Source organism: Psittacula echo, assembly GCF_963264785.1.
Source record: "Psittacula echo genome assembly, chromosome: Z".
In the NCBI taxonomy this organism is placed as follows: domain Eukaryota; kingdom Metazoa; phylum Chordata; class Aves; order Psittaciformes; family Psittacidae; genus Psittacula; species Psittacula echo.
Window position 1 is genome coordinate 11,549,544 of NC_137742.1, and position 24,921 is coordinate 11,574,464.

A 24,921-nucleotide genomic window follows, 5' to 3' on the forward strand; every position below is an offset into this window, starting at 1 on the left:
CTGCTACGCACAAGCCCCCTCCCGTGGGCAGCCCCATCCGGACACTGCTCTTCCCTTAGAGGGAGCTGGTTGGATGGAGCTTCTGCTGCCTCAGCCCTCTTCCTCCTGGCTCAGCCCCAACGCTTGGGGTCGCTTTCTGTCGCCCCACCTGCGTTTATCCCTTCGCAGACACCCTCAGGTCCTGCGCACCCCTACAAGCCAAGAGCACGCGGCTGCTCCGTGCATCCCATGGATACTGCCCCAAAGAGGCTCAGGGCTGGGCCGGATGCAGCCTCCCCCCCCCGCTCCTGTGCACAGAGCCAGGCGTCTCCCATGAAACACAAAGGATGGCAGTGGCACGTTCTTCAGCTCTGAGAAGGGAAAGGAGCCCGGGAGCAATGCACTGAGGTGGAAGAGCCATGGGCAGAGCCCAGCTCCTGAGTTTGGGGCACAACACAGGACTGGCTGGCCCAGAAACCCAAGGGGATGCAGGGGATGTGCTGAAGCTCCCCTCTTCCCCAGCCACAGCAGTGCCACATGAGCAGCTTGCGCCCAGGCAGCCACGAATGCCGAGAGCATCCTGGCCTGTACCAGCAATAGTGTGGCAGCAGGGCCAGGGCAGTGATCATCCCCTGCACTGGGAACTGGTGAGGCTGCACCTCGAATCCTGTGTTCAGCTCTGGGACCCTCTCTACAAGAGAGACATTGAGGTGCTGGAGTGGGATCAGAGAAGAGCAATGGAGCTGGTGCAGGGCCTGGAGCACAAATGTGATGGGGAACGGATGAGGGACCTGGGGGGGTTTAGTCTGGAGAAGGCTCAGAGGGGACCTTATCACTCTGTAACTGCCTTAAAGGGAATGGAATGAGGTGGGGTTGGTCTCTTATCCCTAGAAACAAGTGACAGGATAAGTGGAAATGGCCTCAAGCTTCATCAAGGGGAGGTTTAGATGGGACATTAGGAACAATTCCTTCCCCAAAGGATGCTCAAGCATCGGAACAGGCTGCCCAAGGCCAGGGTGGAATCAGCATCCCTGAAGTGTTCACAAAGAGTGCAGATGGGGCCCTCAGTGCCACGGGCTGGTGATGGCCTTGGCAGTGCTGGGGAACAGTTGGACCTTTAAGCTCTTCCCCTAGCTGATTCTATGATCTATGAGAGCCCCAGTGCCCCTCGTGCTGCCCTCAGCCACGGTGGACAAGATGGGGCGTGTTGGAGCCCTTTGCTGCAGAGGAGCCAAAGCAGCAGCTCTTGACTGCTCACAACCAGCACAAAGGACACACCAGGTACCTGCTGCCAGGCTCTGGTACTCAGTGCTTGCAGCCAGAGCACAGATGCTGCTTTCAAAGCGATTCCTTCTGCTAATGTGAGCTAATGGGTGTGAAAAGGAAGAGTAACCCCCGGGGCAGCAGGGAGCGGGTGCACACGCAGATGGTCTCCACCACAGCACAGAGACAGGGGTGGGTTTGCAGACAGCCCCAGCACCACACAAAGGAAGGGCTGGGGCCTGAGTGGAGTTTTGTGGGAGTTTTATTATTTTTTTATTATTTTTGTGGTGCTTTTTTGTGATTTTTTTTTATACAGGCTAGCGTTGTACCCTTTGCTAAAGCTGCTGATTCTGCCACATAAACTAGAACAGAAATTTCTCAGAAATTAAGTCAGTTCCCCTTCTTGTTAATGCACTGTCCACCTCCTGCCTGAACAATGGTTTGGATCTGTGTCTGCAGAAAACATCCTCTGTACAAAGTCTGACGTGCAGCTACACTGTTCTGACTGAGGAATGAAGAAGCCAAGAGTCCATTGAACATTGGATTTTTCCCTGTACAACGTGGCCTGATTTGGAGTTTGGTCCAACGAGGACAGCAAGTTAACCATAGAGATCATCATCATTGTCTTCACTGTACACGTTGCTCCCACTGCCGCCTCCAGTGCCTTGGCTGGGACCAGCACCACCCTGGTTACCAGATGGGAACCTGTGCGCAGCGGTGCAAAGGGGAGAGAAGAGATGCTGTTCAGAAGCCTCCTCCCAGCTCAGAAGCATCCCTCCCCCTGCAGGCCAACACCCCATGTCAAGTAGGACACCACCAAATGGAAATGGGATGGAGCCTTAGGGCAGCTCATGCAAAAGGCTCCCAGAGCTGCTGGCTGTTGCTTGTGTTTAAGGGAGGTGATTCTGCCCCTCTGCTCCACTCATGTGAGACCCCATCTGGAGTCTTGAATTCAGCTCTGGGGCCCCCAACACAAGTGGGATATAGACATGCTTGAGCGAGTTCAAAGGAGGCCATGAAGATGATCAGAGGGCCAGAGCACCCCTGCTAATCACAGTCTTCCAATACCTAAAGGAGCCTACAAGAAATCTGGAGAGGCACTTGTGACAACGGCAGGTAGGAACAGGACAAGGGAATGGGTTTAACCTGACAGAGGGGAGATTGAGATGAGCTCTTAGGCACAAGTTCTTCCCTGTGAGGGTGCTGAGGTGCTGGCACAGGGTGCCCAGGGAAGCTGTGGCTGCCCCATCCCTGGCAGTGTTCAAGGCTGTCCTGGGTTTAGCAGTAGCATTTTTTTCTCCTTCTTAGTAGCTGGTACAGCGCACGTTGGACAGGGCTTAGAGCAACCTCCTCTAGTGGAAGGTGTCCCTGCCCATGGCAAGGGGTAGGAGCTGGATGAGCTTTAACGTCCCTTCCAACCCAAAGCATTCTAGGATTCTATCGAAATGTGTTGATGAGCTTCAGGAGCACTAACAGAGCAGCTACAACAGACCTCCAGCGCAGCCACAGACTGCTCTCTGCTGTGCATGCTGGGGAGAATGAAGAAGTGCGGTAGAAGAGAGGTTTGTTGCCCAGAGCCCAGCAGCAAGCTGCCTCACTGCTCTGCTCTGGGGCTCTTCCCCATGGTTACCTGAAGCTGCCAAAGCCACGGCTCTGCTGTAGAGTCTGTGCAAACATCTCGTATTTCCTGATGTCGTTGTCACTGACTGAGCGGCGGGCGAAGCGCATGGCCTCCTCAAAGTGATCCCGGCGGATCTCAGGAACAGGGTCGTCCTCCTCCACTTCCTGCAGCAGGACAGAGGGTCCATGGACAGCCTCCCTCTGGGCCAGGAGGCCACAACACCCACCAGGGCAGGGGCTGGAGAGGGCCTCTGACCATGAACACTGACCATGAAGCAGCCCAAGAGAGCCTCAACCTCCCACGAGACAAGAACAAGGTGCTCCAGATCTGCCCTCTGTGCACAAGGATGAAGCAGGAACCCCTCACACCTTGCCCAGGTGAGCTGGGAGAGCTCAGGGCCTCACTCACCATGGCGGAGGGGTTGGTCTGCCTCTCGCGTTCCCGCCTGATCTCGCTCTCGATGGACTCGCGGATGGCCAGTTTGCAGGCACGCTGGCAAATCTCTGTCAGATCGGCCCCCGAAAAGCCATTCGTCATCTTAGCCAGGAAATCCAGGTCGACATCCTGGAGAAAAAACAGGATGTCTCTCCTTAGCACCTTACAGATAGAGAGATGTCTTCAGAGCCCATGGTATCAAAGTGCTGCCTTAACTCTGGGCAATTCTGGAAAGATCAGCTGTTCAGTTTCTTGTTTTGGGGAGCAGTTAACTGCACACAAAGGCAGGCACCCACCCACAGCAAATTCACAACACCCACGTAAATGCCTATACACTTGTGGATTCAGGCTATTAGGTCTCAGAATTAGGAGTCAAACGAACACTGTTGGACTGGAAATCAAAGCAGAGCATGGACAGACCAAGACAATGGCGCCAGGCACTCCTGCCCACGGCAGGGGGTTCGAACTAGATGATCTTGAGGTCCTTTCCAACCCTAACTATTCTATATGAAGGGACATCCTCCTCCTCCTTCCCCTCAACTGAAGGGGTAGTACAGCAATATCCTTTGAAGCTTTTCTTCTCAACAGAACCTAGAAAGGTAAGCTTCACATAAAAAAGCTTGAGTTCTCACTGGACATTTGCTTTTCTATGGTTAACTATCAGCTACATTATTGCCTCTGCCCCAGGCAAGGGACACAGTTCTCGCCTATGACTGAGTTCAGCAATAATTAACTGCAGTGGTTCCTCTCCAATTTCCATTTCCCACCCCCAGGAAATGTTCTACATTTACTTTTCTTTCAGACTGCAGGGATCTTTTCTGTCTTGCTGTAGAGGCCTTCCTATTCCTACACTGTGGGCAGAACTTCACTTTGTGACAAAGACTTGCTGGGCGTACACGCGGACACTTCAGAACTCAAGCCTCCCTCTACCGCTTCATTTCCATCCTTAAGGACCTGGAGGTCTTCCAGTTGTCCCAAGTACCACTTGGAGTGGCCCCCACCTGCCTGCTCTGCCCCCAGGTTGTGAGAGGCATGTGCAGCACACAGCAAACCCAAGCCAGACATGGTCAGGGTGCAGGTCCTACCTTAGCAACTGGTGATTTTCTCAGGTTGGCTTTAAGAATAGCCACCCGGGACTTCTCATCAGGCAGAGGGATGTAGATGAGCTGATCCAGGCGGCCGGGGCGCAGGATGGCTGGGTCAATGATGTCCGGCCGGTTGGTGGCACCGATAATGAAGACGTTCTTCTTGGTGGACATGCCATCCATCTCTGTCAGGATCTGGTTGATGACACGGTCTGCAGCACCGCCACCATCGCCAATGTTCCCACCTCGAGCCTTTGCGATGGAGTCCAGCTCATCAAAGAAGAGCACACAAGGGGCTGCTTGGCGGGCCTGCAAAAAGCAAAAAGGAACAATTAGTCCATGTTAATAACACCCAGCAAGGAGCACAATGACTTCAGACTATGCCTACCCTACCATTTAAGTATCTAAGAGGAATATGAGAGCACTGCTGCAGCAAGAAGAGCTTGGGGGGAGCTGCTCTAGAACAGTCTCCTGCCACACAAACCCCCAGTGAGACTCCCCTGAAAAACAAGCTGAATTTCCCCACAGCTGGGCATGTGGTCAGCCAGGCAGAAGTGTGATAACTCTGATGCCCAGAGGGAAAGCTGGAGCCAATCTGCCTGGACCAAACAGTCCCTGTAAGACCTGGGGATGTCAATTGGCTATTGAGGCACTCAGGTATCGGTAGGTGAGTTATATCCTATGGAACAGGGAAACCCAATCATTGTCTTCAGCTACCTCATGGGTAGTTACAGGGAAAACCCAGATTTTTCTTCAAGGTGTGCATTGAAAGGATGAAAGCCCACCAGCACAAACTGCTTCAAAGAAAATTCCAGCCAGACATAAGGAAATTCTTCACACTGACAGCTCAAACACTAGCATGCAGGCCCAGAGACATCAGGGATTTTCCAACCTTAGCACGTGCTCAGAACATGAGGCCCTGAGCAACCTGATCAAATTCCCAAGTTATCTCCCTTCTCTGGACAAATAGCTGGACTAGATCGCCCCTGAGGTCCCCTCCCAACCTAAAGCTTTCTCTCTCACTCCCAGCTCTACTTTGTCCTGGCAGCACCTTCCCTTGCTGCAAGAGGGAAGATTCCCAAGATATTCCATGGTGATACCTTCTGGGACAGGAGGTGACTATTTACAGGGCACTGGGCAGGAGTGACCTCCCTCCTAAGCCATGCATACTGCAGGACAAGAACCCACAGGATATTTTGCAAATCTTTAGGTGGTGACAGCTAACGAGGTGTTAAGGCAAATTCTCAGGGATGGGGAGGGTATCCTGTGCCATCCTAACACTGGCCTCACTGCTGCTGCACTGGAGCATCTATCGTCCTGTAACAACAGATGCAAACTGCAACCAGAGAACAAGTGTAAATAGCTATGTTGCTGAAGAAGATTAATTCCCTAATGGCAGGAAAGCAGCTCCTGCTCTCAGTGCAAGTGGGGAAAACACGAAAGACACAACCAACCACCAGGCCAGTACGACAGACGCAGCAAAGACAAAGTTCTAGGGGTACCTGAGCACAAACACAGCACAGGGAGCAGAAACAGCACTCACCTTGTCAAAGATCTCACGCACGTTGGCTTCAGACTCACCAAACCACATGGTGAGCAATTCCGGCCCCTTGATGGAGATGAAGTTTGCCTGGCACTCATTGGCAATGGCTTTGGCCAGCAGTGTCTTACCACAACCCGGTGGCCCATAGAACAGAACCCCTTTCGATGGCGTCATGCCAAATTTGAGGAACTTGTCTGGATGCTCCACAGGATACTGAAGGAGATAAAACAAACAAAAACTTCCCATGAGCCAGAACAGGCCTGTATTTGAGAACCACAGAATGGTTTTGGCGGGGAGGGACTTTCAAAGGTCATCTAGTCCAACGCCTCTGACATGGGCAGGGGCATCTTTCTGTAGGTCAGTTTTGCTTCTCCTCCTACCAGAAATACTACCTGAGATTTCTTGTGGGTTAAACACAAGATCCTGCCTGCTGGAGTTTTTACACTGAAGCTGGATTGAAAAGCACCACAGCTAAATTAGAAAGCTGCCTTAAACAACCTATTCACCTCTTAGGAACTAAATACCAGTTCAGGTAGTTTTCCAACTTAATCCCAACTTCACTCTGCCCCTCAGAAGGAAAAGGGAACAGCTCATCATCTAACCTATTCACTCTGCTCTCCAGAGACAGGCGAGGTGTATTATGTGAGCATTTATCCTCAGCAACAAGGTCAGAGGCAGGTGACGATTTCAACATCAGAAAATTAGGCTGAAAATTAAGATTCTTTTATTCACAGACAGGATGTTCCTACAGGGCCAACTGAAAGCAGGAACGTATCAAACCCATACCACCCCAGGAGTTTCGACAGACCATTCATGACTTTCTGTCCCATTCCTTCCCTTCATAGAAGGCTTCACGATTACTCCTCACCTGTCCCTATGGTAATGCCAATGAGAAGCCCCTCAGAGGCTCTCTGTACAAGAACCTTCATCCATTTTCTGGCATATAAAACCAGCCCTTGAGAGGATTCTCAACAGTGGTCGCACCACTGGTCTCCACTTAAGAGAAGCAGAACTGCTGCTGTTTCTGTGTATAACACAACACACACTCAAGGTGACATAGGACACTCAGATAAGGAAAGCCTGATGCTGTTTCCCAAGGTCTTCCTCTCCAAGTTCACCAAGATGGACAGCATGGTATTTTTAGTCCAAATACCATAAAAACTTCCGCACTTACCCTGTTCACAGCCCAAATGGGAATCTGAAGAACTGGATCTTGTTATTCTAATTATCTTTCAAGAACACTAAGCAAAAATCTGTTGGAAAGCCTTACCTGTACAAGCTCCTGGAGTTCTCTCTTTACATCTTCTAGACCACCAATATCTTCCCAGGTAACTTGTGGCACCTCCACCACAGTCTCCCGAAGAGCTGAAGGGTTGCTCTGGCTCAGAGCCCACTGTTGTTAGAAGAAACAGCATTATATGAATGCTAATGCTTTACACCCACTGCTTCAGATAAGCAATTAAGACATTGCACGCCAAAGAAAAGGGCACTCCTGCATTACCCTGAAGTCATCCATGGTCACAGCCAGCGAGTTCATCACTTCAGCATCGATTGTTTCATCTTCAAGGTCTATGAGATCCATCTTCTTTCTGATAGCCTGAAGAGCAGCTTCTGAGCAAAGAGCAGCCAAGTCAGCACCAACATGGCCATGGGTCTCGTTTGCCACCTGAAAGCAGAGCACTGACTATGACTCACAGGGATACAAGCAAGTGCACTGCAAGGGCAATGCATACTCTGGTCACCCACTGGGAAGTGCAACAAAGCTCTGGAGGACAGCAACATCAGTAATTTGCTGCAGATTCAAGACAAGTGCTATCACATATTTAACAGGCAAAGACACTCCTGTTTCACCTCCTACTTAAGATCAAAGCTGTAACTGGAATTCAGGTGGCTTGCAGAAAGATAACCCAGAGGACTGCAGTTCTTCATTCAGGACGGAGATGACAGGAACCATCCAGTTTACATGTGGTATCCAATGCCACCACAATGCTCACCCAGCTCTGTGTGAGCTGTTTTAGGCTTGGTTTACTCTAAAAGAGAATGTGTCAGCGAAAAAAAGCCAGGAGGACAGTGGTAAGGCTCTTCCACAATGAACTGATACATGTTTGTTTCACTCAGCCATAATAGGGAGCGATGATTTCTGGTCACGGGTACACTGGTTAGAAGGAAGCCCCGAGATCACACACTCACAGACCCTCATGCTAGCCTAAGTGACCAACTCCAGTTGTGTGATCAAACCTTAACAACTGTTCAACTATAAAAGAGAGCATCGGGAACATCTGTCTGTAAAGACAAGCTTTCCCAATAGCTCACTACTCACCTGCTCCAGATCCACATCATCAGCCAGCTTCATGTTTTTTGTGTGGATCTGCAGGATCTCCAGGCGCCCGGTGGCATCTGGGATACCAATATCTACCTCTCTGTCAAAACGACCTGGGGAATACAAAGCATGATGGTCAGCTGCTGATTCTGCAAACTAGCAGAGCTGCAGCTGCTGCCTTCTTCTGACTGAACAACATGATGGCAAGCCACAAACATACAGTTTCAGAAAATGCCAGACTTTTGGGTTTCTTTGCAGCATCTATCAGCACAGTAGACAGCAGAGTCAGATCAGAGAAGGAGGAAAGGCTTGGGCCATGTAGGGAAAGTGAGACTACTTATCAACTAGAGTTCAAGATTATATAACACTGAGGATTGCTGGTTCAGTAACTGCTTCTAAGCCTCATTTTTAGGAAAATATGCCGCCCTCAACCAATGTACCATGACACATTTGTGTTTATTACTACCTTTGTGTCCTCATCACAAAAATACACAAATACCGAGAAATTCAGTTTTTCAGAGCTTTCATAGAAGTACAAGTAGTCCCAGTGTCTGGAGAGCTGGGAAACCCAGGTATTACTGCAGTATTAACTCAGGTACCTCCACTATCATTTTCCTCTAGCCACAGCTATGCATTCAAATGGCTTACTACACATTTAAGAGGCCGTTTCCCCCCGCACACTTGACTTGTTTGCTATTAAAGACCTTACCAACTGCTCTGACACCAGATATTTATTCACAATGCAAAGTTCTGAAAACTTGGACCTCAGAAATGGACTTCTTATCAGTAAGAGAATCCGACAATTCAGAACCTTCTGCAACCGAACACATGAACATCCCCTTAAGCATTTACTCCTTCAGTATGTCCTCAAATAGGTTCACTGAATAGAGGTTAACATACTTTTTCTCTTCAAAGTGGGTTTTTTTCCTACAAATTCTATCCTAACATGGCATGAAAAATGATACCAAAAGCTGGAACCCTACAATTGGATTTCAAGCAAGCAGCTGGAGACAAGTCAATAGTTTATGTAACATACAGAAGATGTTTAGCATTAATTTCTGCTTAATCCTTCCAAAGCCCTTGAAGCACAGCCTATAACAAAGTGTATGATGTATAGGAAAGACACTGCAGCTGTGGTTACCGAATCGCCTGAGTGCTGGGTCGATGCTGTTCGGTCTGTTGGTAGCTGCCATGACAATCACATGTGCTCTCTGCTTCAGTCCATCCATAAGAGTCAACAGCTGAGACACTATGCGACGTTCCACTTCTCCATGTGTCTATGGAGAGAGAAAGCAGTGCTTAGACCAAAAGCTCTACAACACATCACAGGAGCTAGTACGGCACCAGAGTGGACAGATATGACAGCCACGAGCTGTTATAAAACATGGTGAACTATACCCAATTCTTCTCATGTCCAACTGAAATCAGGTGTTAAGTTAAATACTGCTTTACCCTGCAGGGATTCATGACAGCTACTACCAAAATGGAGGTAACTACTTTACCTCCTTCAGGTTTTCTTTACCTTCTCTCTCTTAGGAGCAATGGCATCCAGCTCATCAATGAAGATGATAGCAGGAGCGTTCTTCTCTGCTTCTTCAAAGGCTTTCCTCAGGTTGCTCTCAGACTCACCAGCCAGCTTGCTCATGATCTCAGGACCTGAAAAACAGCAGCACTGTGGCACCCAGAAGAGAGGCAGCAAGCCCCAAGACACATAGCTCAGTCTTTCTTAGTACAACTTTCACATGGGACAATCTATATGTCAAGCCAAAGCAAATACTATCAACGGAGTTCACTAAATTTGCAGCTGAACAGGCAAAAACCGCGTGCAGAATTACCTTCTATAATTATTCTGATGCTTTCAGTTTACTCTAACAGAATGCAGCACTAGTCAATGAGCTACCTTTAACTGCCTCTTTCCTTACCCTATTTTCACACTTGGTGAGCTTCTCTGCAGTGAGCCACCGCACACTGTTAATGCCAGTCCTAGCTTGCAAGAGAAGCAATCAAATTATATGGTGATAAACTGTCATGGTAGGGAAGGAAAAAGCTCTAAGATACTGAAGCTGCCTTTAGCTTATATCACACAGATATATATTTACTTCTGTAAGATCCTATAAATGATTTTAAAAAACCCCAACAAAACCAACCAACAAAAAACCAAAAACACCAAAAACCCAAAAAACCAAACCCAAACAATAAACCCCATCTCCTCTCAAAGAAAATAAAAAATAAACCCCTAAGAATGTGTAAGCACATCAACCCCCAAGGAAGAACATATTCCCCTGAGATCTCCTACAACTGCTGAACAATAGTGCAGGCTTACAGATTCATTCTGGTTTTATGGATTTTTCCACCATGCTGATGAGAGTGTAATGAAAGTGTGTTTCTAAAAGACCCAAGAGAAAGAAACCTGACCCTCAGGTGCGCAAAGCTGCTAGCTGACTGAAGCCTGGCAAAGCCACCAGTACGAAGAGTACCATTACAGTTAACTCACCAGCTCATACCAGCTCTGTCTACAACAGCTCCAGGCTTGGGACCAGCAGACAGAACCCACCACTAACTCCAACAATCCTATTTTTATTATGCAACAGGAGTACAAATGCCGAAAGAAACGGCTGGCTCATTAGCATTCAGCGACAGCTTCCACACTTCAGGAAGTATATGACAAGGGTGACATATGGTTAAAACCAGCCCATTTACATCTGCTGTCTCGAGATACAAAGGACGTCAGTTCCCTACTTCCATGCTGTGCTACACACCCCTTTGCTATCACCTTCACGGGTCTGCATGACTGAAATCAGAAACGAAAAGCAGCACACCTTAAGTAAAGATGTTCAGTTATTCCAGCACTGACTGTACAAGCAGTGAGGAATTCAGTCCTTACTGGACATAATCAGTAACCACCCCAACTGGTTTGGGTGACAGCTATTGACAGGAGGTTCTGTCACTTGTAGCTAAGTCCTAAGGTACTCATTATAGCTTCCAGGGAAGCTCCCCCCAATTAATGTTACATGAAACAAAACGATCTTGTGCTTTACTTGAGATAAAAGTAATCCACAGCAGACCAGCTTCTTTTCTGAATGGAATGTGCTGGCAGCAACAGATCTAAGTGTCCTGCACCCCATATACTCAGAATAACCTCAGCGCTTCAATCCCAGCCTCTGTCCTCATCAACATAAATGAACACCCAGACAGACAGATTCCAAGTCCAAAGCTAAGTTCCAAACATCCTGACACAACACAATCGAGCTTAAGGGAAGTGCCACTGCAGATGTTTCCACAAGCTTGGAAGAGGTAAGGAAGGATGTCAGAGAGACAATGTGGCTCTATGAGCCCTATTGACACCATTCATTACCACAAGATAGATGAATGAGCACACAGCGGATCCGGGGCCAAATCAGCCAGAAAACTTACCGTTGATCAGGAAGAAGAAAGCTCCTGTTTCATTGGCCACAGCTCGGGCAATCAGTGTTTTACCAGTGCCAGGAGGACCATACAGCAGGATCCCACGTGGAGGCTGAGGACAAAGGCAAAGGACTTCAGTGGTGAGCTAGTACCTCAATGTGTAAATAGCTTCACAGTGTAATTGTAAGCATTTGATAAAGCCAGTCCAAAATTGTGATGCAAACTCATGCAACAGCTGCCATCCCAGCATTGCTCATCAACACCCTTTCTACTTTGCATGACACACAAACAAAAATCTTGCCAGTAACTGACAGCACTGATTCAAAGCATCACTCCACTTTACAAGCTGCCAGTACATGTGTCCAGAACATGTAAGGAAATAATTTCCTAACACTAGCATTAAAAAAAAAAGCCCTCACCCATTACTTATTTCCACACCAATGCCTCACAAGCCTCTGACATCAAGAGGGACCTACCTTCACCCCTATGGCCTTGAAGAGTGCAGGGTGTCGGAGGGGAAGCTCCACCATCTCTTTGATTTGAGCCAGCTGCTTCCGGCAGCCACCAATGTCATCATAGCCCACTTCATTCAGTGACTCCTCTTCATCCTACCAGGAAGGAAGTGTATCTGAGTGAAAACAATAGTTCAACAACCCCTCCCAGGCCACAGAAGCCAGGAATCTGTGTTTTTGCTTGTAGGCCTTTCTGTGCTGTCTTGAGATCCTCGAGATCCAGGAAGACTTTCAAGTCTTTCTGGTGTTTTCTATAATTGTATTTTAGCTCTGCCTTCCCAGACACACAGAGGGAATTCCCTGCAGGTACCTTGCATAACAGACTCTACTGCCCGGCTCCTTACAGACTCCAGCACAAAACAAGCTCAGTGACCCTCTGATGTCACTAATAAAGACCATGAAGCTCAGTATAAAATACACATATTCCTTAAACTGTGATACCTCTAACTACTTGACACACTCAAGCCACCATACAGTTCTCAGATGTAGTGTTGTCTTTTAGGATTGACTCAAATTAACAGAGAATGTTATGATCCAGACATTCGGATAAGGTCAACTGTAACCAACTCTTCCAGTATAGCTCTATAGCATCCACTCGTTTGGCTGTCCAGATCTCTGCTGGCCCCGTACATCTGTAACATTAGGCCACACTAAAAATAATAAACCAGCCTAGAATCTCAGAGAGGCTCAGTCCAAGCCATACAAATGGGAACAACTACCTCAGGCAGGTCACTCAGCATCCTCCTTTCTCTAACACCAGAAGTCTCCAAGTTTGGAGATTCCTGCCCATTCTGGGCCCTGCTCCAGGGTTGGGGAAAACCTTTTTCCTGGTATCTACTGGGAATTTCTCCTGACCCCACTGCCTGGGCACAATTCTAAGAACAGCCTGGTCATCTACCTTTTCAATCAGGCAGTTATCCCTTTGTCTTCCCTTCATCCAGGCTGTATCATCCCACTCTCCCAGCCTCTCCTCATTCATTCTGGCCTCCAGCTCCTCATTACTTTGGTGGCCTTGGCTGAACTTTCTTCTAAGTGTCTCTGCTGTGTCATGAAGAACCCGAATTCGACTGATGGGGGTGTCCAGATGCATGCTCACAAGTGTCACACAGAGGTAAATTTTTTCATAAGACAGCTAACTACAAACCAGCCCTCACCCTCATGTGCAGGTGGTAAAAAGGCACTTACTTTTAAGGAGTATACAACCACCTTAGCTCATTTCTCTGGGATTTTCTACTGTGTAACAGCAAGGTGATTAAGACCTGACAGACAAGATACTCAGGCTGTTTCAAGCTTGGTACACTCAAGGCTACACACTTTAAGAAGTAATAAATCCCAGATCCTTAAAGTCAATCATGTGGGGATTTCAAATTTATCACTGAAAAAGCACTAATTGCTTTCTTTTCACATGAAATTTAGCAGCATTGTAAGCTCTCCCTGCTATGCATCAAGGCAACTCTGGAATTCAAAGATTCAACTCCAGCACGAGATATCTGGAAGCAGATGCAAAACCAGCTGCTGCCAAAGTATAGCATCTCTTCAGCAAACCTGCACAGTGCTGCTACCTCAGCATATGAAGGAGGACACTGAAAATACATTTCTTTGACTACCTTCAGCAGCAGCACATCTCTTGAAACCAGAGTTTCTCATGTATTCAATAACAATATGCCAAAACAGGAACTGCAAACACTGCTGCTCTTAAGCACTGTCACGGATTCAGGACAGAGAGGATTCAGTAGAACTGCGTGGCAGGATTCTGCTCACCTCTCGTTTGATGGGCTCTCCTTCACAATGGATCACTGTGTCTGGAGCCACTATGCAGTATGGACTTGGGTCTGTCTCCACCACTTTGAACTCCACTGCACGCATCCCTCCACGTACCAGGAAGATGTCACCTGTAAAACCCCATACTTCAGTAGCCTGCTGCAACAGACATCTGCAAAAAGTCCACCCTACTACCAACAGTGCCAGAGGACAGGGAAGAGGGTTATAGGCATAGGCTGCTGGCATGCTCTGCATTTTGAACGCCAGAGCTGCACGTACTGTGATGATCCAGGCACAGTTTAGATCCACAGCAGTTAAAGTTCTCAAATTTCCTCCAGTAACAAACAAAACAAGCAAACAATAGAATAGAATGCTGCCTAAATAAACAGTACAAAGGCAAGGAATCACATTTCTTTTTCACTCAGTTTCAATTTAGTATTTCTGAAACAGGCAAAAACTTAATAAAAAATCATTTTGAAGTTGGATAATTAGTTTTTACTAGTTACAGCTGGTTATCTCCAAAAGTAGAATGATATATAATACTGCACTATTACTCCTCGCTAAGCTGGGGTATAGAAACTGGATTAACTTCAACTTGTGCAACAGTGTATTAGGACCTTTTGTACCAGCAGAAGAGTTGCTAACACAGCTCCAAAAGTATACTTGGATTTCTCCATGGTCTCCCAATTAATGATTAAATTACTCTGAAGAAATGAATTTAATCAGGGTGCCAGCTGGTACATCCAAACAAATCCCCAATTCTGTGGCAGGAACTCTCCAGTTCCATCACGTGGTAGCCACTTAGTTTAATGAGATTTTCTCCTGAGTTCTACCTGAGCCTTTTCTCATGTAGCATAAAACCCTCCCAGAACTATCAAGTTACTCGGCCACAGAGCAGCAGCAATCACCATTTTTGCTGAAGACTAGGAAAATTAAATCAGCACCAGCAAAATCTCACTCTACAGATGTCAGTCTAATGCTTCACAGAGATCTGTATGAGCTTCTAGAAATTCTTTTTATTCAGTTTCAAGACTAGCTCACACTCACCACCACCAGGACTTCAGTAACAGGCACTATTACCTTTCCTGATGGGTCTGTACGCTTCCAGGAAGTACGGCTTGAGATAGACTTCAAACAGGTTCCCCGTGATCCCTTCCACAGTGTCATCAATCGGCAGCACATGGATACGTTTGCCGTATTTCACATCTGGGCAAGGCTGGATGCTGCAACAGAAGGAAACTCCAGTTAGCCACATCATGCTGGACTTAACTCGAGTCTGGAAACATCAGTGATGCCCCTTCCCAGGCCAGTACAAAAACCAGAAAGAACCCTCCGAAGCCCTGATGAGATTTCCCATCTGAATAAGCACATTTCAGTGCTAACTATGCAAAAAACATACCAATCAAGAGCCAGCCTTCACTACACATGCTTTCCCTTCACTCCTCTTAGCCTTAACCAAGACCACTGGGGAATTTCACACTTTCTTCTGACCCTTCTGCTCTTCTGTAGCCCCCATTGCTATCTCCATGGCACATTCACAAGTTACTAATGCACCCTAAAGAACTCTAAGAGTTGCAAGCGAACTTTTTTTTTCAACAATAAGCTACTCCTGAACGGGCTGCAAGGGAAAAGGGAGCTGGAAGCAGCTCTTTCCTCCTGCCCCTCTCCAATTTCCGACAGACAGCAAAGTCCCCGTGGCCAACGACTGACTCCAAGCAAGGGCTCCTGCAGTACCAGCCAGGGGCAGCTAGGTGTCTGTCAGTCATATTTTACAGAGGCTGACATTTAGGTTAAAGTCTGAAGGCCCCTTCCTCCTTCTTAAATAAACACTACAGTTATTACTTTGCAACCTAAGACAACAGAGTATCAGGCTGTGGCAGAGAGCTCAAACTGGCTTTGCCAGCTAATAAAAGCCTATGTGGAATTTCAGCTGTGAATGCACCTCTTCATATGTGAGTCTTGTTAAAGACTCTTACTGGATTCTTCTACCACATGCTTTATAGAGAGGACACAGCAGAAGGGTAAAGGAAAAGACAGACCACAAGCAGGAAGTTATTAGCGCATGAGTCTGGATTTTGGCAAAAAACAAACCACAAAAACTAACACAATAAAGCAGTTAGAGATCAGCAAGAAAAACTTTGAGGTCAAGAAGTGTTAAAATTTTCTCACCCCCGCAATGAATTTAAGACAATTGGTAACAGATTTGGGAGGCTGAGAAGTACACAGACGCAACCTCAGCAGAGGAGGGGAGAACACAGGCTGAACTGTCACAAGTTACTCCAACAGTTACCTCACATGAGGTTAAGTAAAGATTCACCTTCATTTTAAATCCAGACTGGCACAAAGCACTGTTCTTTTCCAGCTACAGTGGTGCTTAAAACTTGCATTTTCTAGTGGTACAGGGATGGGTGGAATAGCCTTGTTTTTTTCCTCTACAAAGTTTATATGAAACACATCTTGCATTTAAAGGTTATTCCAGAGATTGCCTCAGAAAGCGTACTGTCACAAACCAGGCTCCAATTCTCCCGGAACACATGAGACATTCCCATGGAATTGGATTACAAACATTTTCCATGGAAAACTGGGATATAAACATCCTTTGAGGATTTTTAACCTGATTATTTGACTGATCCATGCTTTTGTCAGTCAGTTCTAGCAAGCATTTTAACTTCTGTTTGCCACAGATACTACAAGATAAACTATAATGTTGCTTAATGCCTTCCACAGTTAACACTGTGGACATGAAAAAGTTCGACAAGAAACATTTGCAAGTTCACCTGACAATGTGAACTTGGGATGTGACAGCAGTGGGACAAATGAACCACTCGGTTTAGTAACAGGACCTGGGCTTGTGAAGATCCTGAAGAGACTTCAAGAATCTTTAGAATAATTTAGTAATATTAATCTGAACATGCGTACAGCAGAAACACTAAAAAATAAAGAGAGATCCTTGATCCAATTTGGTGGCCTTCTATGATGGGGCTACGGAACTGATGGACATGGGTAAAGCAGCTGACGTCATCTACCTGGACTTGTGCAAAGCATTCGACACCGTCCCACATGACATCCTTGTCTCTAAATTGGAGAGACATCAGTTTGATGGGTGGACCTCTCGGTGGATAAAGAACTGGCTGGATGGCCGCACGCAAAGAGTTGTGGTCAATGGCTCAATGTCCGGCTGGAGACCGGTAACGAGTGGTGTCCCTCAGGGATCAGTGTTGGGACCTGTCTTGTTCAACATCTTTGTCGGTGACATGGACAGTGGGATTGAGTGTGCCCTCAGCAAGTTTGCCAATGACACCAAGCTGTGTGGTTCAGTTGATACGCCGGAGGGAAGGGATGCCATCCAGAGGGACCTCGACACGCTTGTGAGGTGGGCTGATGCCAACCTTATGAAGTTTAACCCTGCCAAGTGCAAGGTCCTACACCTGGGTCAGGGCAATCCCAAGCACGGCTACAGGTTGGGCAGAGAAGAGATTCAGAGCAGCCCTGCAGAGAAGGACTTGGGGGTGTTGGTTGATGAGAAACTGAACATGAGCCAGCTTCAGTGTGCGCTCGCAGCCCAGAAATCGATCATATCCCAGGCTACATCAAAAGGAGCGTGACCAGCAGGTCGAAGGAGGTGATCCTGCCCCTTTGCTCTTGTGAGACCTCACTTGGAGCATTGTGTGCAGTTCTGGTGTCCTCAACATAAAAAGGACATGGAACTGTTGGAACAAGTCCAGAGGAGGGCCACAAGGACGATCAGGGGACTGAAGCACCTCCTGTATGAAGACAGGCTGAGAAAGTTCAGACTGGAGAAGAGAAGGCTGCGTGGAGACCTCAGAGCAGCCTTCCAGTATCTGAAGGGGGCCTCTACGGATGCTGGGGAGGGACTCCTCATTAGGGATTGTAGTGGTAGTACAAGGGCTAATGGGTTCAAACTTATACATGGCAAGTTTATATATAAGGAAGAAGTTCTTTACTGTGAGGTTGGTGAGGCACTGGAATGGGTTGCCCAGGGAGGTTGTGAATGCTCCCTCCCTGGCGGTGTTCAACGCCAGGCTGGACAGTGTTGGGTGACATGGTTTAGTGTGAGGTGTCCGTGTCCATGGCAGGGGGGTTGGAACTGGATGATCTTAAGGTCCTTTCCAACCCTAACTATTCTGTGATTCTATGATCTTGCAAACATTTCTGCGATCTCGTCTGGAAGATGTAAGAGAACTTCCTGCAGACCCTGACTCTATTGCCAACTCAGTCAGCTCACAACCACCACACAGATCATTTAGGCAACCCAGGACAGGCAAGGATTAGCAAGCAAATCCTTACCTGATCACATCACCCAGGCGCACTCTCAGGTTGTTGCGAACAACCCTGTTCATACGAATCTTCTCATCTGAACAGGTATCATCTGACAGAACAATGCAGACTGCTTCTCTCCTCTTCTTTCCTTTTAGCAGAACAGTGTCTCCTCTGAACAGCTGCAATTCGTCCATTTTTGCCTGTAAATAGTGACAGAATTAGCATAAGCTTTTGACAACACAAGAATTCAAGCATCTCAATGATAGTTACTTGATTTTGGAGAATAACATCTTGGGAACAATATACTAAGTCCACAAGGACCGACTCCCACTCAGGTGGCCAACAGTCAATCCTGGAAGCAAGTTCTACTGAATCCCACAATCTAAGATCAAAATATACTTTTAACATGGAAGAGCATTAGGAAACAAGACAACATCCACCCTGTACTTGCCACACCTGCAGCTGCTGACACAAATACTCAGACTCATGTTGCAAAGTTACCTTTCAAGCCAATACACAGCAACAACTTGCAAATTACCAGATTAAATGCTTTGCTTTTACATATGACGCACCTGAGACAGTGACACAACACTGTTGTCTTCATTGATGGCTTCATCAACAATTAACCGATTGGGCCTGTTCTTCTGCTTCAGAATTGCAGTCGATAAGTCATCTGCTTTAGAACTGGTAAAGAAAACAGAAGTTATGAGTCTGAGTGATAAATGCTGTCCCCTTTCCGCCCTCTGTTTTCATCTCCATTTTCTGCAGGCTTCTTTGTTACCTTGACTTTTGTAAACTAAACTTTTAGACAAAGGAGAACACTTTCACAGGCACCTGCTGAAGGAGTTCAAAGCACAATATTTTCTGTCAGTAAATATAACTACTTCAGTAGCCTCAAATGGAAATAGCTACGAAACTATCTCTGAACAGAAGTGGTCAGTGAGATGCTGCTGACTGCAAGATGTTTTACTTAAAAGAATTAGTCAGGCTCATCTAAATCACATGTAACCACTGCTACAGAGACAAAAGTTCAAGTCTATTTGGTGTCAAATCCCAGATAAATAGGGGAATTAAAGGACAATGCTGCAGCTCCCCTAACAGGAAGAGTTGTAAGAGTTTACCCTGTCGAGGCTTATTAGTTAAACCTAGCAAGCCAGTAGAAATATTCAAAATGGGGGCTTCTTTATTTTATAAAATGTAAGCACCTTTCCATGATACTTTCAAAGAAGTCACTGCAAGCTCCAGCCCAGTAAGCCACAAGAAATACAACAGATTCCCCCTTAACAAAACAGAGCAAATCAAACAGCAAGGAAATGGAAGAAAGGCAAATTAAGTATTTTCCATCAAAATCTAATACAGCAAATAATTTCCTCTATGAAATAAGTATGAATTTGGAACACCCGATTCCCTTGGAAGCTGCACTTCAGCCAGCCACAACAGTGGTGGACTGTTGCAACTTCCCTTGGTGCATGCCTGGCTGCTTTCTCCAGGCATTCCAGATGTGCCAGTGCCTAGGGTCAGACCAGAAAACTTTGCAGAGTTTGGTTTGATTCTGACAAAAAAAACAGTCTGGCTTTGTCCTAACCAAGCAGAAAGTATCAGCAAAGAGTAGGAAGCTTTGTGGACAATGGTGTTGACACTTTGGCTGCATCAAAAGGAGTATGACCAGCAGGTCGAAGGAGGTGTTTCTGCTCTTCTACTTTGCTCTTGTGAGACCTCACTTGGGAGTATTGTGTACAGCTCTGGTGTCCTCAACGTAATGACACAGAGCTGCTGGAACAAGTCCAGAGGAGGCCATGAGGATGATCAGGGCCTGAAGCACCTCCCATACGAAGACAGGCTGAGAAAGTTGGGGCTGTTCAGCCTGGAGAAGAGAAGGCTGCGTGCAGACCTCAGAGCCACCTTCCAGTATCTGAAGGGGGCCTACAAGGATGCTGGAGAGGGACTCTTCGTTAGGGACTGTAGTGACAGGACAAGGGCTGATGGGTTCAAACTGAAACAGGGGAAGTTTAGATTTGATATAAGGAGGAAGTTCTTTACTGTGCAGGTGGTGAGGCACTGGAGTGGGTTGCCTAAGGAAGTTGTGAATGATCCATCCCTGGCGGTGTTCCAAGGCCAGGCTGGACAGAGTCTTGGGTGACATGGTTTAGTGTTAGGTGTCCCTGTCCATGGCAAGGGGGCTGGAACTGGATGATCTTAAGGTCCTTTCCAACCCTAACCATTGTATCGCTCTATGATTTCACTCTGTTAAGGACAAAATAACCAGAAGAAATCAAACGTTGACTGTAAGTGGCAGAAGACACACCGTGGCAGCAGTGTGTCACCTGGAACACTCACTGCATTTTTAGAAGTCTATCACAGAGGGGTGACATATGTACCCTGTAATGTTACCCCAGGCCCCCACCCCTCAGGGCAGAGGTTTTTCCAAGACAGGCTATGTGGTATTGGGTCCTTTCTCTAACATGTAAAAGGGGGAACACCACCAAGCAAGCCTTTGAAGGCAGACAGCTAGCTTCCAAGAGGTTTTCAAGCTTCACATAAGCCCTGGTAGGATGAGAAATACATTGCAAATGACAGACAATGTTATTTTAAGTCAATAAAAGGAGTAGTTGCAAAACATGTCTTTTGTGGACTGCCAGCACTGGGAAAGTCACCTTTTTCCTCTTTTCATTAAAAGGGCGCAAGAGTTAAGCCATCAATATCCATCCCCTTCAATGTAAGATGTTACAGATCCATTCTCCAAACCCAAGAAGACACAAACCAGGCTGCTGGATACACCCTGGAAGGAGCTCATGAATTTCATCTTCAACCTACCATGTGGTCTTGGTAGAGTCCTAAAAAGTCTGGGATCTCCAGGAAAACTGAGCAAGCAGTAAGAAAACTGAACCAATACACTGTCAGACCAAGAGAGGATCTTGTGGTTAAAACAGTGCTTAAACCAAACAACCTACTAGTAAGGACCTTGCCTCAGCATTAGTTCCTGGCCACTGGAAATTAGTTTAGCACAAAGATTTTAGAACTTTACCTAAGCGACACCAGAAAGAAACAATACTCCTGTTTAGCCTGTTGAAAGTGTGCATGTAACTTATACCCCTCTGCACACAAGATGCGGATCCAAAGGCCTGTTGATAAGAAAACCACTGCCAGAGTTTGGCTACATAAACTGTCATTGAAACTGAGTGCCTGTCCCATGGGATGCAGTCATTGCCAGGCAGTCTGAAAAACAGTATGGGACAGATAAACATAAATGGAAGAAGAACTGGGCAGCAAGTGGAAGCTTTCAGACCAAAACTGTCCATAAACAAAAAGCTGTAGGAATCTGGAAAGAAAGTTCGGACACCTCCAGATATTCAGCACCGCTGAAGAGCACAGCAAGAGGTCCACATGGTTCTGCTAAATGGGAGAAGAAAAGTTTTAGTGCTGAAGAACGTAATCTACAGTTTCTTAAGTAAGAAGCAAGGGCTGGATCAATGCTGTCAATACATCACTGCACTTAGAGCAATCGAAAAGCTCGGATGCATTAAAAATGGAACACAGGTCTCGGCTGTAGGCATTTACATGTGCAAGGTCAGCTTCAGTTTTCTTACCCAAGAGTTCTCCAGGCAAAGAAACAGAGGTGTTATGAAATTTCATGTCAGCTACACAGCAGAGTGATGTTATTTCTCCGACAGACTTCGAGAGACAAACATTGTCTATGTTCCAGGAGCAATTTAGAGTATTACTATTATCACCATTTGTCCTCATTGCATCTCTCCTGGGGGTTCCTTGTGCTTTCACAAAGAGTTACATATTCCAGTGTGTATCTGAAATGACGGCGCAAAATATACCTGTGCACCTCAATCATGCTTAGAGAATCCCTGACACCCACCATCAGGAAAGGAGAGTATGAACTGGAACACCAAGCCGGAAAGCCCAAGGCATTGGTTGGGGCTTTCTCCTGCCAGCTTTCCTATGTGTTCTGGTAAACTTCAGCAAGGGGCAGGACAGACAGCTAACCTAGGTGGTTTTTACAGCTCCACAATGAGCTTCCTGTCAGAGAGAGTGCTGTAAATCCTCTAGATCATCTCTCTTACTCACCCCTTCAGTCAGCTCCCTCACACACTTTCACTCTTGCTCCTTTCTTTCACTGACTCAACAAAGAGATTAACCAAACACAAAACATAGTTTTAGAGCTCTTTGGAATTAAAAGGAAATTCAAAGCCTGTATCAAGCCTGCCCCTGTGCCATAATGGCACAGCTAATGGCCAAACTTGCATATGAAGAATAAGCCATCAATAAAAGTGAAGAAAACTTGAGGGGCTTCCCATTCACATCCTCAGTCCCTTTTTCTCTCTCAGAGCAGTCACAACAGCCCCATTTGACAAAGGAAAAGGGTGAGAGAACTTGTTACAACTTAATATCAGTTCATAGCTTTTATCTGTCACAGCTCCCCTTGCTCAGCATGTGATAATGCCCTGCAGCTACGCATTATGGTAGGTGGCATGAAGAGCAAGAACAGAAAGTAACAATGAGTTAGTGACTCTTCTCAAAACAACTACCAATCTCCAAAGCTCCACTTAAACTGAGGAAACAAGTTGTTCTTGCAAGTCTGTGTTAAAAAGATAGCAAAAAGTCACTGACTCAGAGTGACTCCGGCTGCAGTAATGAAAGAGAAAAGAGTCATGCCTTCTGCACACTGGTGTGCCTTTTTATCAATGTCCTCATCAACTTGCTTCTGAGATAAAACCAGTCTGAGGCTTCTTACGTCCCTGAACATTCATTTTAATGGCAGATCTGCCTTCCGCAGGTAGGAATTAAACCCCTTCAAAATACACATGAAACATTTTATCTATGGAAGCAAACGAGTGAGGTATCTATGATTGCAGCTGCTTACTGGAACAGCACATGACAACCAAGCAGTGAGTTCATACCCCTGCTTGAGATGCCAAGTTCTCAAATGCTGTTTCAGGCAGGCAGGCACACGAAAACAAGAATCCCTTTGGAAACCACACTCTCTCAACTCTTGCAATGCTACTCGCCATGTTGGGCCTCAGCACAGCAAGATGGCTGCCAGCAGCACTGACCCAAAAAATGGCAATTAAAAGTAACTGTTTTCCAGTTGGGGAAACTTTTGCTGGTTCCTGTGTAGTCAGAAGAATTTTGCTCAAGCAGAAATTAATTTTTAATGACACTGTTCACCTCAGTCACTGCAAAATATGCCCCTGAAACCGTCACTTCCATCACAAGTTTTACCAAAGACAATGAATTCTTGGCACACCTTGTTGGAACTCAGCAGGATGAAGCAGGTCTAAATTTCAGGAGTTGCAAACGAAAAGGAGAACATAAACAAGGGACACTAAAGAGACTGAAAGTGCCTCTGGCAAGGCCAAAAAGTCACTTCCAAGTATTCTTGGATTCGGGAAATTCATCTTTAGGCTCTATCTGCACTCCTCTCACAGGGCAGTGAAGTGGCTCACGCACATGGGCTGGGATCCAAGAGACCACTGTTACTCAAATGGTTTTTGAGGAGCACGAAAGATGATCCTCAGCATGGAACTGAAAACAGAGTGAGGCAAGACACCGGAGATGAAAATATAGCCGATTGCCTCAGCTGCCAAATAGGCCACAACATGTCTGCCTCTGCCCATGCCAAGTCACTCGTTAGCCCCGGCCCGAGGGCCGCTGCGAGGTGGAGGCCGGGACATGCCTTTCCCCCCCTCGCTGCCCCGACAGCCGCTCCAGGGCATGAAGACAAAGCCCTTCCTGGCTAAGGCCTAGCGCTGGCGGGACGGCCCGGGCCCCGCCGGGGCACAGCAGGCCGGTGGCCCCCGGGAAGGGACACAGTCCAGGCCCACTGGGAGGCCAGGCCAGGCCCGGCCCGGCCAGGCCTCGCCTCGCCCCCACCCCAGCCCCATGACTCGACACTTCCCGGGGAGGCCCAGCCAGCAGCGGCCCATCCCCCTCCCGGCACCGCCTCCGCCTGCTCGGGGCCTACATGACACAGCGTGGCCGTGGGACGGAGCGGGCCCCGGCCGCGCCGCTCAGAGGCGAAGTAACGCGGGCTAGGCCGGGCCGGGCCCGGCGCCTCGGCGGCGGGGCCTGGGCCTAGGCCACGGCCTGCCGGCGGGCGGGCAACCCGCACTTACTCGGATCCCGAGGCCATGGTGCTGGGGGGGGAAGGGGCGAGGGGAGGCGGGCGGCGGCGGCTCGTCAGGACCGGTGGTGGCGGCGGCGGGCGGCGGTAGCGGTCGGGCTGGCGGCGGCTCCGGCCTCTCGGCGATGACTGAACCTCAGAGCCGACTCATCGGAAAGGGGAGCACCGCCCCGCGCCGCCTTCGCCTGCCTAGCAACAGTGTGCGCGGACCAATCGGAAATTCCGCCCGGCCAGCGCCTCAGCCAATGGGAGGGACCGAAGCGGCGAGGACGAGGGGGAGAAAAGGAAAGAGCGCTCTCCCTCCTGCGCCCCGCCCCTCTCATTTTCCCTCCGCAATCGTCACACCCGTCAGCCAATCGGAGCGCCGCGCCCGGAGTGGCCATTCTGCCTGGCAACACGGGCCAGGCAGCCAATGGCAAAAATCCACCAATGGGAAAATCCGGACTGAGGCAAAGTCCCGCCTCCACGGCTGGCCGGGATGAGTCGCGCCTCGCGATTGGCTAGCGGCCAAAGAAAGGGAGGCGGGCAGCAGAGAAGCAGCCAATCAGAAAGAGCGGGAGGAGGGCGCTGGGGAATGCTGAGC

At 47.7% G+C, this 24,921-nt stretch overlaps 1 protein-coding gene across 1 annotated transcript; it reads right to left on the reverse strand.

Moving 5' to 3' along the window:
* Positions 1–1,216: 1,216 nt before the first annotated feature.
* VCP (valosin containing protein) lies at positions 1,217–24,495 on the reverse strand. Its single transcript, XM_080637649.1, has 17 exons — positions 24,331–24,495; positions 18,778–18,889; positions 18,233–18,405; positions 15,005–15,147; positions 13,925–14,055; positions 12,128–12,259; positions 11,661–11,763; positions 9,769–9,902; positions 9,388–9,523; positions 8,247–8,359; positions 7,428–7,592; positions 7,197–7,319; positions 5,927–6,139; positions 4,384–4,692; positions 3,272–3,427; positions 2,873–3,027; positions 1,217–1,947 (listed from the first exon to the last, which is right to left on the reverse strand). The coding sequence occupies exons 1-17, from the start codon at positions 24,345–24,347 to the stop codon at positions 1,842–1,844; spliced, it is 2,421 nt and encodes an 806-aa protein (XP_080493775.1). The 5' UTR covers positions 24,348–24,495; the 3' UTR covers positions 1,217–1,841.
* Positions 24,496–24,921: the final 426 nt, after the last annotated feature.